The sequence below is a fragment of the Crocodylus siamensis genome, chromosome 3 (genome assembly GCF_052110815.1).
Source record: "Crocodylus siamensis isolate JL-2025a chromosome 3, ASM5211081v1, whole genome shotgun sequence".
Taxonomy (NCBI): domain Eukaryota; kingdom Metazoa; phylum Chordata; order Crocodylia; family Crocodylidae; genus Crocodylus; species Crocodylus siamensis.
In genome coordinates this window covers 154,665,654-154,680,522 of record NC_143397.1, presented here as the reverse complement: position 1 = coordinate 154,680,522, position 14,869 = coordinate 154,665,654, and the positions used below count along the sequence as shown (strand labels likewise).

Here is a 14,869-nt window from a genome sequence, read left to right as displayed (position 1 = left end):
CTAAGTCATGGCAAAACAACAGGTTTTTTGTAGTCCTGGCAGCCCCACCCCTTGCCACTCATTGGCAAAGTATACCTTCACCACTAGCTTTTTTTTTTTTTTTTGGTTGATTTCACAGGAAAATCATAGCCAATGCCAGATATCCCAGCAACTGTGGATAATGCTGCTTTTCAGTTTCCGTGAAATACGTAAACTGTAAAGTCCCTATGTAAAAAGAATAATGGCACCTGCATAACACTGCCAAACCATGATATAGAATTCTCCTGTGTGGATACCAGTCACAAGATTCATTTCTGCACTTCATAATTAACATATAAAGAAAAAGGTGAATAAAAATTGGGGGGTGGGGAAGAGAGCAATTTGCTAAGTGCCTGGTCATCATTACAGAACCATAGAAAGTTAGGGTTGGAAGGGACCTCAGGTGGTCAGCTAATCTAACCCCCTGCTCAAGGCAGGACCATCCCCAACTAGATCGCAGCAAAGACTCTCTAGGCCAGGTCTTAAAAACCTCCAAGAACAGAGATTCCACAGCCTCTCTAGATCACCTGTTCCAGTGCTTTACTAGCCTCCTAGCGAGACAGTTCTTCCTAATATCCATGCTAAAAACTTCCCTTGCTCCAACTTGAGACCACTGCTTCTTGTGGTGTCAGATGACACCACAAAAACAATTAGCTCCAGGCTTTTTGGAACGAGCCTTCAGGTAGTCGAAAGATGCTATTCACTCCCCTCTTAGTATCCTCTTCTCCACACTAAATAAGCCCAGTTCCCTCAGCCTCCTCAGAAGTTGTGCCCCAGCCCCCAAAACACTTTTTGTTGCCTCCTCCCAGACTCTCTCCACTGGCGGGGGAGGGGTGGAGGGGGGGACAAAACTGGACACAGTACTCCAGATGTGGCCCTCCATTGCCTAAATAGAGAAGAAGAATCAAATCATGTCCCTTGATCTGCTGACACTCATACTAATGCAGTCCAGTATTAGATATTTAGTAAGTTGTTAACATCCAGGACTCTCTTCTTTTATTGTGTTAAATATCACCTTACTCATCAAACACAGGAAAACATTATTATACTCTTAGAACAACAGTCCTCTCGCACTGAGCAGCAGTTTGCTTTGTGCAGTGCAGCAACAGGTGTCATTCATATCAAGAGCTATAGAAAGCTTTCAAAACAACAATGATAAGGCCATTAATTTATTTACCACAGATTTACATACCCTTAGGTTACAAAGAAATATCAGAAACATGAATCAGAAGTAAAATTATTTGCTGTCACTTGCCTAAGCCTTTAGTCACTCTTAAAAAAATAACTTTAAGAAATGTAAATTACCCCATTCACCACAATGGCTTGTTTACACTTCAGATCCATGACCATTTAAATGCCAACTGGTTTAAACTAGTTCATAATGAAACACTGTAGCGCAGCAATGCGTAGTAGTCGAATGCACTTGAGTCAGTCATCCTAGAATCTACTCTGTTAGTGATAGAACTGCAGTTTCATATGGGGACAGGTGAAGCTACCAAAAGCTCAATCACCAGGAGGTGCCAACTCAAGAACAATGCCAAACAGATCCAAGTTACCACTTACCCTATGGCAATGACAGGACAGAGGGTGGAGCAGGGAGAAGGAAGGAGGGGAGAAAATATTACAGGTTGGTCATCCAGTCCAACATGGAGTGAGCCACATTCTGGAGTGTATAAGTAGGAGCCTACAAATTAGGTAAGGAGTGCTTTGGGGGGGGGGGGAAGAGAGAGAGAGAGCTCACAGGTACACCTTAACTTGGAACTAATGACAAAAGGTCAATTCAGAAACATAAAAGCTGCAAGTGTACTTTAATCAGAAAATAAAATTTAAGGCCAAAACTGAACAGCAGATATCATGCTGTTAATATTCTATTTTACTGTGTATCATATCAAAATACTTTAATTATTTCAAAGAATAAAATGAAGGCATTGCAAAATTCAGGTCCAGCTAGCCTGCAAATACCTGGAACTCTGACTGTAGATGGCTATTAGGATTCAGCTGTGATTTTGAAGCCGTTTCACTACCAGCATATGCATATTGGAATTGAAATTTGAGAGTTTTTTTTTTACTTTATAAATGATTAAACACATGTGAGAAAAACAGTGTTTGCTAGGCAACCATAATAAACAACATACCATATCAAAGGATATCCTTACCTTCCACAGTCCCATTAGCAGCCCTGGATCCAGATGTAGGAGCTGAACAAGATTGTCAGAACCAATCACTGGAGAGGCTTTAGTCAAGTTAGTAAGATCATACTCAGCAATTAGGGAACACCACCGAGGTCTTTGACAAGACATGGTAAAGTAAACAAAGACAGGAGTGGGTCTCATTAACTAAACATTAAAGTTCAGCCACTTTTCAATTTCTCCCTGGATAATTAACAGCATGTTACTAAGCAAAGTACTCTGAAGGTGTTCAGCATACAAAGCAATAAAAATCTAACTTCTAGACAAAATGCAGCCTGCTGGTAGGCTCCAAGGGCATCTTTGTGCATGTTCAGGGTGGGAGGGACTGGGGGGAGGGGCGGGGTGAACGTATTTTAGAATAGCTCTCAGGAATTGCTCTAATTTAAAAAGTGCCCACAGCATCACATGTATTCAACATTCACATTTCAAAATGGTGGTGGTGGTGGCACTTTAACTAAAGCTTGCTTGACAGACTGTAGTTAAAGCACCACGGCAACTGTTTTGAAGCACCGGGACGCTGAATACACATGATGCTACAGCTGCTGGGGTGTGCTAATTAGCATGCTTCAGCAGATTTGATTAATCAAGTCTGCTCTGATGATTTACCAATTAGCACATGTTGGAGCAGGCATCAGGCATGTGTATAGATGCTCTCAAAGCCTGGGTGAGAATGTAATAAAACCCATCACAAACAGATGTAACATTGCAAATAGGAAACTCAAAATAGGACAGATTGATGTATTTGGGGAAGGAAACCTTATGACAGGATGCAGAGAAGGCCGAAGTGCTCAATGACTTATTTCCCTTGGTCTTCACAGGCAAGGTCAGCTCCCAGACTACTGCAATGGGCAACAGTTTGGGGAGGACGTGAGCAGCCAGTCATGAAAGAACAAGTTAGGGATTACTTGGAAAAGCTGGACGTATACAAGTCTATAGGCCAAGATGGGATGCACCTGAGGGTGCTGAAGGAGTTGGCCAACGTGATTAAAGAACCACTGACAATCATCTTTGAAAACTCATGGCAATCAGGAGAAGGGCTGGACTGGAAGAGAGCAATCATAGTGCCCACATTTAAAAAAGGAAAATCCAAGGAAACTCCAGACTAGTCAGCCTCGCCTCAGTCCCTAGAAAAAAAAATCATGGTGCAGATCTTCAAGTAATCCATTTCTAAACACTTGGATAAGAAGGCGATTAGGAATAGTCAGCACAGATTCACTAAGGGCAAGTCATGCTCAACCAACCTGATTGCCTTCTCCGAGATAACTGGCTTTGTAGATGTGGTGCACCTTGATTTTAGCAAGGCTTTTGATATGGTCTCCCACAACATTCTCCCAGGCAAGCCAAGGAAGTGTGGGCTGGATGAATGAACTGTAAGGTAGACAGAAACCTGGCTGCAGCATTGGGCTCTGAGAGTAGTAATCTATGGCTCCATGCCTAGTTGGCAGCCAGTATCAAGTGAAGTACCCTGGGGTCAGTCCTGGGGCTGATTTTGTTCAATTTCTTCAAAGACTTAGAATGTGGCATAGAGTGCACCCTCAGCAAGTTTGCAGAGGACACAAAGCTGGGAGAGTAGTAGATATGGTGGATGATAGGTCTAGGACTCATAGTGACTTAGACAAATTGGAGAATTAAGCCAAGAAAAATCTCTCATGAGGTTGAGCAAGGATAAATGCAAAGACCTGCACTTAAAGACGGAACAGTCCCATACACTGGTACAGGCTGGGAGCCAACTGGCTGAGCAGCAGCTCTGCAGAAAAGGACCTGAGGGTTACAGTGGGCAGTAAGCTGAATACAAGCCAGCAGTGTGCCCTCATTGCCAGGAAGGCTAATGGCATGCATCGGTAGGAGTGTTGCCAGTAAGTCAAGGGAAGTGATTATTTCAGTACTGGTCAGGCCACATCTGGTGACTGTGTTCATTTTTGGGGCCCCCACTACAGAAAGGATATAGACAATTTGGAGAGAATCCAACAGAGGGCAATGAAGCTGGTAAGGGGGCTGGGGCACATGACTGGTGAGGAGAGGCTGAGGGAACTGGGCTTAGTATTGTCTTCTGCAGACTAAATAAGGAGGGGTTTAATAGCAACCTTCAGCTACCTAATGGTGGGCTCAGAAAGAGAATGGAGCTAGACTGTTCTCAGTAGTTGCAGCTGACAGAACAAGGAGCAACAAATCTCGAGTTGCAGCAAGGGACGTTTAGGTTAGATATTAGGAAGAGCTCTCTCACTAGGAGGGTAGCAAAATGCTGGACCAGGCTACTGGAGAGGTGGTGGAATTTCTATCCTTGGAGGCTGTCAAGACCTGGCTAAACAAAGCTCTCTCTGGGATGATCTAGTTGGGGGTGGTCCAGCCTTGAGTAGCACATTGGACTAGATGACCTCCTGAGGTCCCTTCTATCTCTAATTTTCTATGATTTAGTAAATTTCCTAAAGACTTTAGTAATAACTGTATTATAAAAAAAATTATGCTTTGGTGCCAGATACAAACTATGGATTATTTTAAAAAGGTAGTTTAGGAATGGTGGACTTTCCTCCACAAAACTGATTCTGAAAAGAAACATCATTTTACTAAAGTCAGCTGGATTGAATATTTCTTTATTCCATGCTAGTTGGAATTAAAAAACTGATCCAGAATTATGATGGTAGTGTTAGTTTCTGATACTGTTGACTCCTATCTTTTCAACTCACTAGTGGGCTCTCACAAGTATGTGTCCATTACTGCCCGTCAAAGAAGTTTCACAAGACACTGCTGATTAATGCTCACTCTTCTCAAAACTCCTTATATGGAGGGCCCCTTATTGGTACTCCTCCCAGTCATTTTGTTTTGGTTTGTTTAGGGGGAAAACAACAGGATACCACTAGGAGGAAATTACCGCCCGAAACATATCCTAATCTCCTCAGTATTCAGATAATGTCCATCTTAAAAATATTAAAAACTCTCCTCTCTCTCTAGCAGGGTCTCTTCTAGGAAAAAAAACCTATCATCATCACCACCACCACCAGCATTAGCAATAATAAATACATTTATTATATTCATCTCGCACATGGAAAAACGTTTGCCCCACTTTTTGGGATGGAACCCTATACATGTCCTTTTATTCCATTTCAGATTCCACAGTCTTAACAAGTCTCCCAATGTCTGACCAACGACAAGGATCTGGTGAAAACAAACAGGAAGCAATTCAACCTGATAAGGAAGGGATCCTTATCAGGAGCAGGCATTTAGTAGGAACTAGCCAAAATGGAGCCCGAACTGAAGAGAACTAGGTTCTACTAAAACAGTTTACAGCCTCAGCAGCCAATTAGATCCAAAGTTGTACCTGGATTTCCTCATAGTTGCAGCTTTATCTTTCACTAAACATGTGAACTTTGTTACCCACACTTTGGCAAACCCCAGCTTGACTGCTGAGATATGATTATCCTTAGCAGACATTCAGAAGCTGCAGAATGTTATAGAATTAGAAAAAGCTTCCCACCTCAAGTGGTTGACTGGTATGAACACAAAAAAAGAAAAGACATCTCATATTTCTGAGTTTTATTTTATTTTTAGTAAAGAGATCTATGGAAACCACCCTTTAATCATACCGAGTTTTCCAAACATAAATATTTATTGTAAACAGTACATACATTGTTCAGTACACACTCACTGAACAAATAATACTATCTTGGATTATAATAACTACCTAAATAGAAAAAAAGAACTGCTCTCACTAAATTTTGCATTTGCTTTCTCCCAATTTTGAATTTTCCACTCCATCTCATATTTGTCAGTGCTTAAGAAAAACTTCTGCAGGGCAGGAGCTGTCTATTCTTAGGATTGAAGGAAAGTAGGGCTGGAAGGGACCTCGTGAGGTCATCTAATCCATCCCCCTACACAAGGGGAGGATCATCACTGACTAGACCATCCCAGACAAACGTCTGATTAACCCACTCTTGAAAAATGTGTAGGGATGGAGAGTCCACAGCTTCAGTAGGTAGCCTGTTCCAATGCTTGACAACCCTCATGGCTAGAAAGTCCTTGTAGTGGGATCATGGATGTTTGCTTAGCTCCGTCTTTAAATGTCATGCAGCCCTATACTTCCTGGGCACACATGCCTCAGGAATATCACAGACAAAATCAGCACTCAATGCCACAACATAACATAGTCCATACAGAGCCTGAGAAGGTGCCTGTGGTTTCCTACTGCTCTCTGTCTACAGTTTTACATCTCAGGCCATCTTTGACTCAGTTCCCCGACATGACACTGCTGCTTCCAGCCTTGTAGCCCCTGGGTCATCTCCCAAACCCCATGAAAGGTTTCTCTGGTTAACTGCTGCTCTTTGCCTTGTAGCCTTCTCTCTCACCCTGCGATCTTTTTCCCAAGACCCAGAGAGGGCTACTTCAACTCTACACTGCAGGTCCCTCACTTCAGTCTTCCCCTCTCTTCCTGGCTCTCCTGCCTCCCCCTGGGAGTATCGCTCTTAGCTCCCTTCAGCTAGCTAATTACCTTTCTCGTCTGTCCTAGTTCTTCTGGCAACTTGTGACAGTCCTGTTAATACAGCCAAAACTTGCCTTGTTGCAAAAAGAGCACCCTGTTGGGTCATACTCAGCTTACAATCTACCATGACCTCCAGGTCTTTCTCTGCAGTGCTACTACCTACCTACTCATTTCTGCACTTGAGATGGAATAGTTGCATGCATAGATAGACTGGGGATTTTGCACTTGTCTTAGTTTAATCTCATCCAATTGATTGTGCACAATTTTTGCAGCCTAATCAGGTCAATCTGGATCCTAGTCCTACTGTTCAGAGTATCTGTATCTCTACTCGAGGTGGTACCACCTGCAAATTTGTTAAGTATGCACTCAATCCAGTCATCCAAGTCATTAATAAAGATACTAAGCAATACTGGACTCAGGACAAACCCCTAGGGAACTTCACTTTATTCCTCTGGCTCACTGTCTAATTGAGAGGAGGTATCCTCTTTGAGCATCATGATCCAACCAGTTATATATCCATCTTACAGTATCGTCATCTAGTCTGTATTTCTTAGGTGGTTATAGAAAATGCCATGAAAGAGCGAAAAGCTTTGCTACAGTCAAAATATATTGCATCCACTGCTCTCCTGCCATCCAGAGCCTGTCCCCTTATGAAAAAAGGGAAATCAGGTGGGTCAGGCATGAATCCATGCTGGCTGTTCCTGATTATCTTGTTCTCCTTTAGGCATTTCACAAGAGATTCCTTGAGGACCTGCTCCATGGTCTGATCTCAATACCTGGAAAGATTAAGTGGTCTAAGTCCCTGGGTCCCCCTCCTTCCCTTTCTTAAAAGGGAGCTTTATATGGTCAGTAACTAATGCAAATAGATAATACTTCCTTTAATTCTGATATTGATTTCTCTATTCATCCTAGAAGCACACCAATGAATAACAGTACTTTGGTTTCTGAGGAAATGCTGTAGGTGGACTTAGCTAAAATTAAAATTCACTGTTCATGTCAGTTTGAGATTCAGCAATTTCCACATAGACAGGACCCACAATAGTTCATTATACAGTATAAATAATATTTAAACTCACCCATTCTTGGTTGGAACCTTGCATCGGTCGAGCAGCAATGGTGTCATGCCACATAATTCCAGAGTTGACAAAGTGTCTAAACATGGCCAACTGGTACCATACCAATATACAGTAACAGACGTGTCATTAAAAATAATGTCCACCTGCTCCACTACATGCTCCTTGCCATTTCTGTCCTTCAGTATGATCACCCAGCTCAAATTAGATGCTCTGTTATTGGGGAAGTGAGAAAGAGAAAGGTTTCAAAATGACCTGTCAAAAGTGACAAGAATGATGTATGGAAGTTTGATATTCAGTCAGCAGAATGCCCTGGAATTTCTAGGAGCACAGCATGTTTGTTTCCTGTTCTGATCAGTGGAAAAAAAACCAAGGTGGCTTCTTCAGTGCAGAAAAAAAAAATAGCCTATTTTCCCTTTACTTGCATTAAAGTATCTACATTCTTAGAGCTAAGTCACAAAGAAAACATACTGATAGTACCTTCTGTTCCTGCTACACAGAAAAGACACAGATTCACTACATAAATATTCTGTACATGGCTTGGGGCAAACACACTTTATGACAAAACACTGCTTACTTTATAGCTTCCTTGGTTTTAAGTGGAAGGCCAGTGTAAAGGTTTATAGGTCTGAGAAGTTGAATTATTCCGGTTTTGGTAGTTGCTTTGTGTTTCATAATGTATTCCTTTTTCCAGTACCCCAATTTTTTTTCCTGGACTGTAGCATGGCTCAGTGAGACGGTAGTTGTTTCTATAGACTCAGTATTCCAATTAATTATTTTACATGGAAAAGAACCGGAATAGATTTTGAACCAGATGACACTGTGAGAAACAAAAATAAAAAATAATGAAAATAACAAAAGGCAAACAGTATTAATGGCAAAAAGAGTTATTATAAAATTAAAAGAACAAGCCAAAATATAAATCCACTTCCAAAAAACAGAAAGCAGCAATTGCATGTTGATCTCAGCTATTACTGACAATCTCACTAATAAAAGTTATTGGCCAGGTCTAAAATCTAATAGGGTTTTTCTTGAGGTGAACAAAAGGGAATCCCAACTATAACAGAAGTCCCAACATCCATATTTTACCTCAGTGGCTGATATCCCTCCATATTTTCACTTCCACTTTCTTTAAATTTGTCCTTAAACTCCTACTTTCCCTAATTCTGAATATTTCAGCATTTTGATTGTTGTGGAATAAAACAAATTGTATAATGAAATGCAATGCGTATTTACATACAGCCTCATTATGCAAAGGTAATTTGCATACATCTTGATATGTTTCCACTATAATTTTGTGACACTATAATACATTTAAGACCACCAAAAATTCTCTCTCAAACATTTTGCATTGATGTCACTGGAATGTGTGCAAGGAGACTAAGTAAGGACATCATAATAATACCCAACAATTATGCATCCTTAGAGCAACTCAGTGGGGAAATGCAAAGGTGTTATTTGTGCTGCATTTCCCTATTCTGGGCCTCAGACTGCTCAATGCCAGACCTGTTCTCTTTGCCCCCAATTTTATCCCCAAGAATTCCTCATTTCCAATATCCAGACAGTTTTACAAATACAGCATTATACAATTAATCCCAACTGTACCCAATGGTATCAGTAAGGCAGCAGAGTTAAAGGATTTGCCTACTATCTAAAGACTCCATTTTAGGGCCAGGATTAGAACCTGACACCTTCCAATGCCTAGTCTTATGCCCAGAACACTACTACTCCCTTGCAGGGCACAGATAGATGAGACACTTTCTCCAGAGTTACCCAACTCAAATTTTACTCAACAATGGGTGAATCTACACATGCATATTAATGTGCAGCAATACAACTCCAGCACATATGCCAGGGTTGACTACACCTGGGCGTCACATTAACGTATGCATCTGGGACCACAGCACACTGAGCCGAGTCAAAGCAGCCCCAACTGGCAGCAGACTGGGGTGGGGGGCTACCTGGCTCAAACTGCTGCAAAGGGGCTGGGTGGGACACAAGGGTGCTCCAATGCAGGGCTAGCCAGTAGGCAACCCCTGCACTGAAGCACCCTCGTGTGCCAGCCAGCCCCATTAGCATCTACCATATGTACCGCAGTGCACACACACACACAAAACTTCACAGCAGGATAATACTTGTATTTACAAATATTAACCTGCTGCAGATTTTATTAGTTTTCTTGTAGCTTAAAAGGGCCGCACATGTAGGTACTGAGACATTTACTACAGAGTTAACTGAGCAACACCGCAGTATACATTGCATGCCCAATAAGTTTGCTCTGCAATAAGAAGCAAATACATAAATAGCTCTCCCAAGCAGTTTGCCCTAAGTATGCACTCTTACAGTGCCAAGCCACCTGGCAGCAAGGAAGTCAGTTTGTACTGAACAAATGGGCACTCTCGAATAAAACTGACAATAATCCAGACACACAACAAATATTTCCAGGATCCTCAGGAGCAGCTTCATGCCAAGAAAACAGCATTTCCTCTAGGACACATGTTGTGTTATTTGCCCGTTTCATTTTTCTTCTGAAGTAAATTGATGCAATTGCAGGCATGATTCAAAAGTAATTGATAAAGGGATGTCTGCCTGCACTGCAGATTACTTCAGATAATAACTCAGAAGTATGGACTTCTCCTCCTCACTAATGTTAATGGAGTGTCACAGCTCTGAAATCTCATGACAGCACCTCAGTGTCAATATTAATCAATTTCTCTGCATTTTAATAAGTGGACTGGGAAACGTGTTAGGGCAAGGAAGCAACACTAGTGGGGGCCTACAAAGGAGAGCCAAATTTTCTCACTGAGATACTGAATGCCAAATACCAGACAGACAAGGCCTACAACTTCCAATTACTTCATGCATACAATGCCCTGCAACATGACAAAAATACCTGGGCAAAAAAGCAGGCACCTAAAGAAGGACCAAAAATAAGTAAATAATAAAAATAAAAAATAAAAAATCTGACGCTCCCAGTCTCACCTGCATGCAAGGAGGGAAGCTGGCAGTCTGTGCTAGTGTCTCTAAATCAAAGTACACATGCATCTTACAGAGCAGTAAATGCTTAGGGGTATATTTTCAAAGCAATGTGTTTGGCTTTAGCCACATAACTTCTATTAACATTAATAGGACTTCCACAGCTAGAACTCCTTAAAATAATTTGCAATACAACTGAAAAATAGCTAGCAGTAGTTACATCAATTGTCTAGCATAAATGAAACCAAATTAAAAAGGCTCATGTAATTATTTTGACTATATGAAATTGAGACCACTGTATGCATTTCCCCACTTCCTTACTTGTCACTGGCCAGATTATAAAAGCGCCGATTCACACATCCAATACACAACAGGGTCACAGCATCCAAATAAGAAAGTATTTTCAGCAATATCTCAGACGGCATACTGGAATAGAAAAAAAAAAGGGGGGGGGGCAGTGGGATGGAAGCAGAAGAAATGTTGCTAGAATTATTCACAAAACTACAAGGATGACAGTGACTAAAGCATTTAACCCCCAAGTAGAAGAAAGTGAATCTGAAGAGAAAGTGAGGCTACCACTTCATAAATACACGTCAAACCTGTCTTCATAAAAAGCCATTTTCTTACCTCTTAAGCATTAAAACCTGCAGTTTTTATTAGTTTTGCTTTGTTTCTCCAATATAAAAACCTCTATATAAAGCACTTCACAACAGCCTACCTGAGTGGTAAAAGATGTTAACAACAAACCTAGTTTCTTGAGTTTCATGTTACTATGGTGCACCTGAAGCCAATTTGGATTTTGAAAATAGTAACAATTCTTTTAAATGACATTAAATTATATTGCTCAACATCAGGGGTTTTCGATCTTAACTTGTATTATGGCTCCACATGTAGAAACTCACAGTTCTTGTTAAATGTATCCCAAAATTTGCATGTGAACACTTAACTTCTGACTGTGGCTCTTAAGTCTGAAAATTCATCACCAGCTAAAGCACCCATAAATCACCCTCTCACCTCTACAGTTGAAAGTGTATTCATAAAAGGCCTGACAACTCATTGGATGTCAATGGAAAGAGTACCAATGATTTCAGTAGGAGCTGTATTTCCTTTTTCCACTAGAAGCAAGGCAACTGTCAGGGCATAGATTGTGTGAACATTGTCACTTCTATCTCTGGTACAGAAAGCAGTCAATAGCCATGACCAAAACACAAGTGCACAGCTGCAGGCCACTTCAAAAATGGCCGATTAGGTGAAAGTCTGAACCCTCATTCCATGCAGGGTCAAACGAAGAAATTACAAAACAGCATCTTCCATAACTTCTGTCTGCTTGCCTGCCCACCTCCAAGCTCTTTTCAAAATGGGAAGGGGGAAGGGAACAGAGGGAGTTCTGGTGGATTTTCAGCTCTTGCTGGAGAGTGAGGCAGATGTATTGGAGCCCCCCTGAGGTGAGGGAAGCTACAATTCATCCACCCCATCCTCCACTGCCAGCTGGGGAACCCCTAGAACAAGCCCCCTCTGCTCCCCCCTCCAGTTCTGAAAACAGCTGGGGCTGGAAGGAGGGGCCATTGCTAAGGGAAACTAGCTATAGGCTGGCAGCCAGCAGATAGCTTCGCCTCCCTGCTGGAGCCAACAGTGAACTTCTGTTTGGTCCTGGGGACCATTGCAACTCAGCACTTCCTGCCAAACATTCTGAGTTACAACAGGGATAGGCACTTCTGTCTGCACCCTCAAGCTATTCAGGCTGAAATGTAGGCAACTTCCCTGAAATCCCAGGGCACCTATAGACATGCAGCAAGGCTGCTCCAATGGGCTGTAATTACACTGCATCAGAACAGACTCAAGTTATCGAGGCTACTGGTGCATGGTAATTACCATACATGTGATGCTGGAGTCCGGAGCATCAGCATCCATGAGCCAAAAAATGGCAGCAGGGGTGCTTTAACTAAAGCTCATTCAACAAGCTTTAGTTAAAAGCACCCCACCGCCATTTTTCAGTGCATGGACCCGATACACATGGCACTTCAGGTGCTTTAATTAAGCAGTAAGCTGCTCTAATTAGGTCCCCCCTACTTCTGGAGCACATCTATGAAACAGCCACATTGGACTGCGCGGAAGCAGCAGCAGCAGCAATAATAGACTGCATGCAGGGTGCTGAAGGAGCTGCCCCTGCATACATCCTTTGTCTAGAGAATTTAATAGGTATGCTCTTATTGTAACATTTGTGAACAGTGCAAATATAAATAAACATTTTATTTCCTCACTTTTCCAGTCTTGGTAATACCATGGTTTCAAAATGGCTGCTCAAAGCTAGGAGAAATTGATTCTGTGGCCCAAGTTTCTCCTGTTCCCAATGGACTGAGAAAATCAATTATGAATCCTATTTTAATCAGCTTTTGTATGTATAAATGTACTGTTTAATCTCGTAATACAGGACCTCCTAAAAAATACAAGCTGACAATGCTACAGGGACATATTAAAAAGAGAGACCAAGGTCTAAGTTACACCTATACAATACATAAGCACATCAATAGCCACATGCACGTGCAATTATATCAGTGGTGTTTGCCGACAGCAGCCAGTATATTGGCTCCAGCTACAATTAGGGGTAGAAACTTGAAAACATGGCTTTCAAAATGACAAAAATCAACTCCATATTCAGAAAGGTACAAAAATAATGGACCCTACATCTGCTCTGGAGTCCATTCGTTGATGTGGGTTTTTACAAACTTCATTTTGCCGTGCTCTTAAACAACAGTATATTTCCTCTTCACTGTTTGTTTGCCTTTCATGTAGCAACAGAGAAGAGGGGAAGCAACTTAGATATATCAATGCAGGGGGAAACAAGGAAAATGGCTGAACAAAAAGTATTGAAACTCAAGTAGCAAAGTGAACTACATTTCTTTACTTTTTCAGTCACAATAGTCTCATATGGTATTTGCAACAATAAAGTACATGAGAGAAACATATTTAGGTTGAAAATGTCTCTGATATCTCCAGAAACAGTGGTTCAGTCATGTCTTTAGGAGCTGTTCTGAAGCAAATGATTAGGGTGACTATCTCCCCCTGCCCCACTCTAGCATGCTAAAACTCCCTATGACAAAACACTTGGCATGAAAGGCACTTGAAATTTTAGTTATAAACTCTGGCTTTCTAAAACTAATATTTCAACAACCTTGATTGTGAGAAGCCATGTAGCCCACAAGTTGCAGGGGGTATCTAAGCAAATTATTATAACATGCAGAACTTGTAATAAGGGTGATAAAGCTTAGGGAAGGGCTAAGCCTGACACTTAATACCCCATTTAGAATGCAATGCAAGCTAGTAAAAAACACATCTCGTTTTTATATGAAGGCCATTTGATACAGAGATTTTTAAGACACCAATATGGAACCTCGTTAGTAAGTTTTTAAACACTGGTTTAAAAAAAAAAAAAAAAAGAGTTAAGCAGCTGACACACTCACCTCTCAATGCACAGACAAGATGTTGAAGCTGCAGATTTGTGACATTGTCTTTGAATATGGACATTTTGGGTACCAGGCATTTTCACAGGCACAGCAGTGAAGGTTCCTGACCTCTTACTATAAAAGATAAAGTTGTTAAGAATCACATGATCATCAACTGGAGACACACACATTGCAGCAAAGATGAAAAACCCTGTGCTTAACAAATGAAACAAGATTCAGAAGAATGTGCTTACATGATCAGTTTTTCACTTCATAAATACTTTCAGTAACTGAGTTACTTATGCTGATGGGATGAAGAGAGGCTTAAAAACCATAGCCCTCTTCTGATCATTCTCAGATCAGTCACTACTTGTGCCAAGATGAATGATACCTTGACAAGATCAGATTGGTTTTACTCCAATAAGGACAACTCATTCACCCCATTACACAATGTCACGGAAAATTTTTAAGTGTATGCTGCCAACACAGAAGGATTGAAACTGACATGCGCATTTAACTTTGTGAGTGGCAAGTTCCAAGGCTCACCCAGCTCTTGTCCCCTGGGTGACTTGCGGGCCTGTCAATCATTGCTGACCTACTTTCCCCACAGAGGCATGCTCAGACTGTGTCAGCTTCTGACTGAGAGCATGCTCAGTCAGAACCTGACATGAGGTAATCTGACTAGAAATTTCTCTG

At 41.5% G+C, this 14,869-nt stretch overlaps 1 protein-coding gene across 3 annotated transcripts in view; it reads right to left on the bottom strand.

The window, feature by feature from the left end:
* The window catches only part of FBXO15 (F-box protein 15), a 56,477-nt gene that overhangs the window by 16,366 nt on the left and 25,242 nt on the right, over positions 1–14,869 (bottom strand). For all 3 annotated transcript variants that reach the window (XM_090039583.1, XM_090039580.1, XM_090039581.1), the window contains 5 exons: positions 14,192–14,308; positions 11,052–11,156; positions 8,332–8,574; positions 7,758–7,967; positions 2,175–2,304 (listed from right to left, as the gene is read on the bottom strand). In XM_090039583.1, the coding sequence (XP_089895709.1) occupies positions 2,175–2,304; positions 7,758–7,967; positions 8,332–8,574; positions 11,052–11,156; positions 14,192–14,271 (768 nt within the window). In that variant the 5' untranslated portion in view covers positions 14,272–14,308. The remainder of the gene's footprint in view (positions 1–2,174; positions 2,305–7,757; positions 7,968–8,331; positions 8,575–11,051; positions 11,157–14,191; positions 14,309–14,869) is intronic.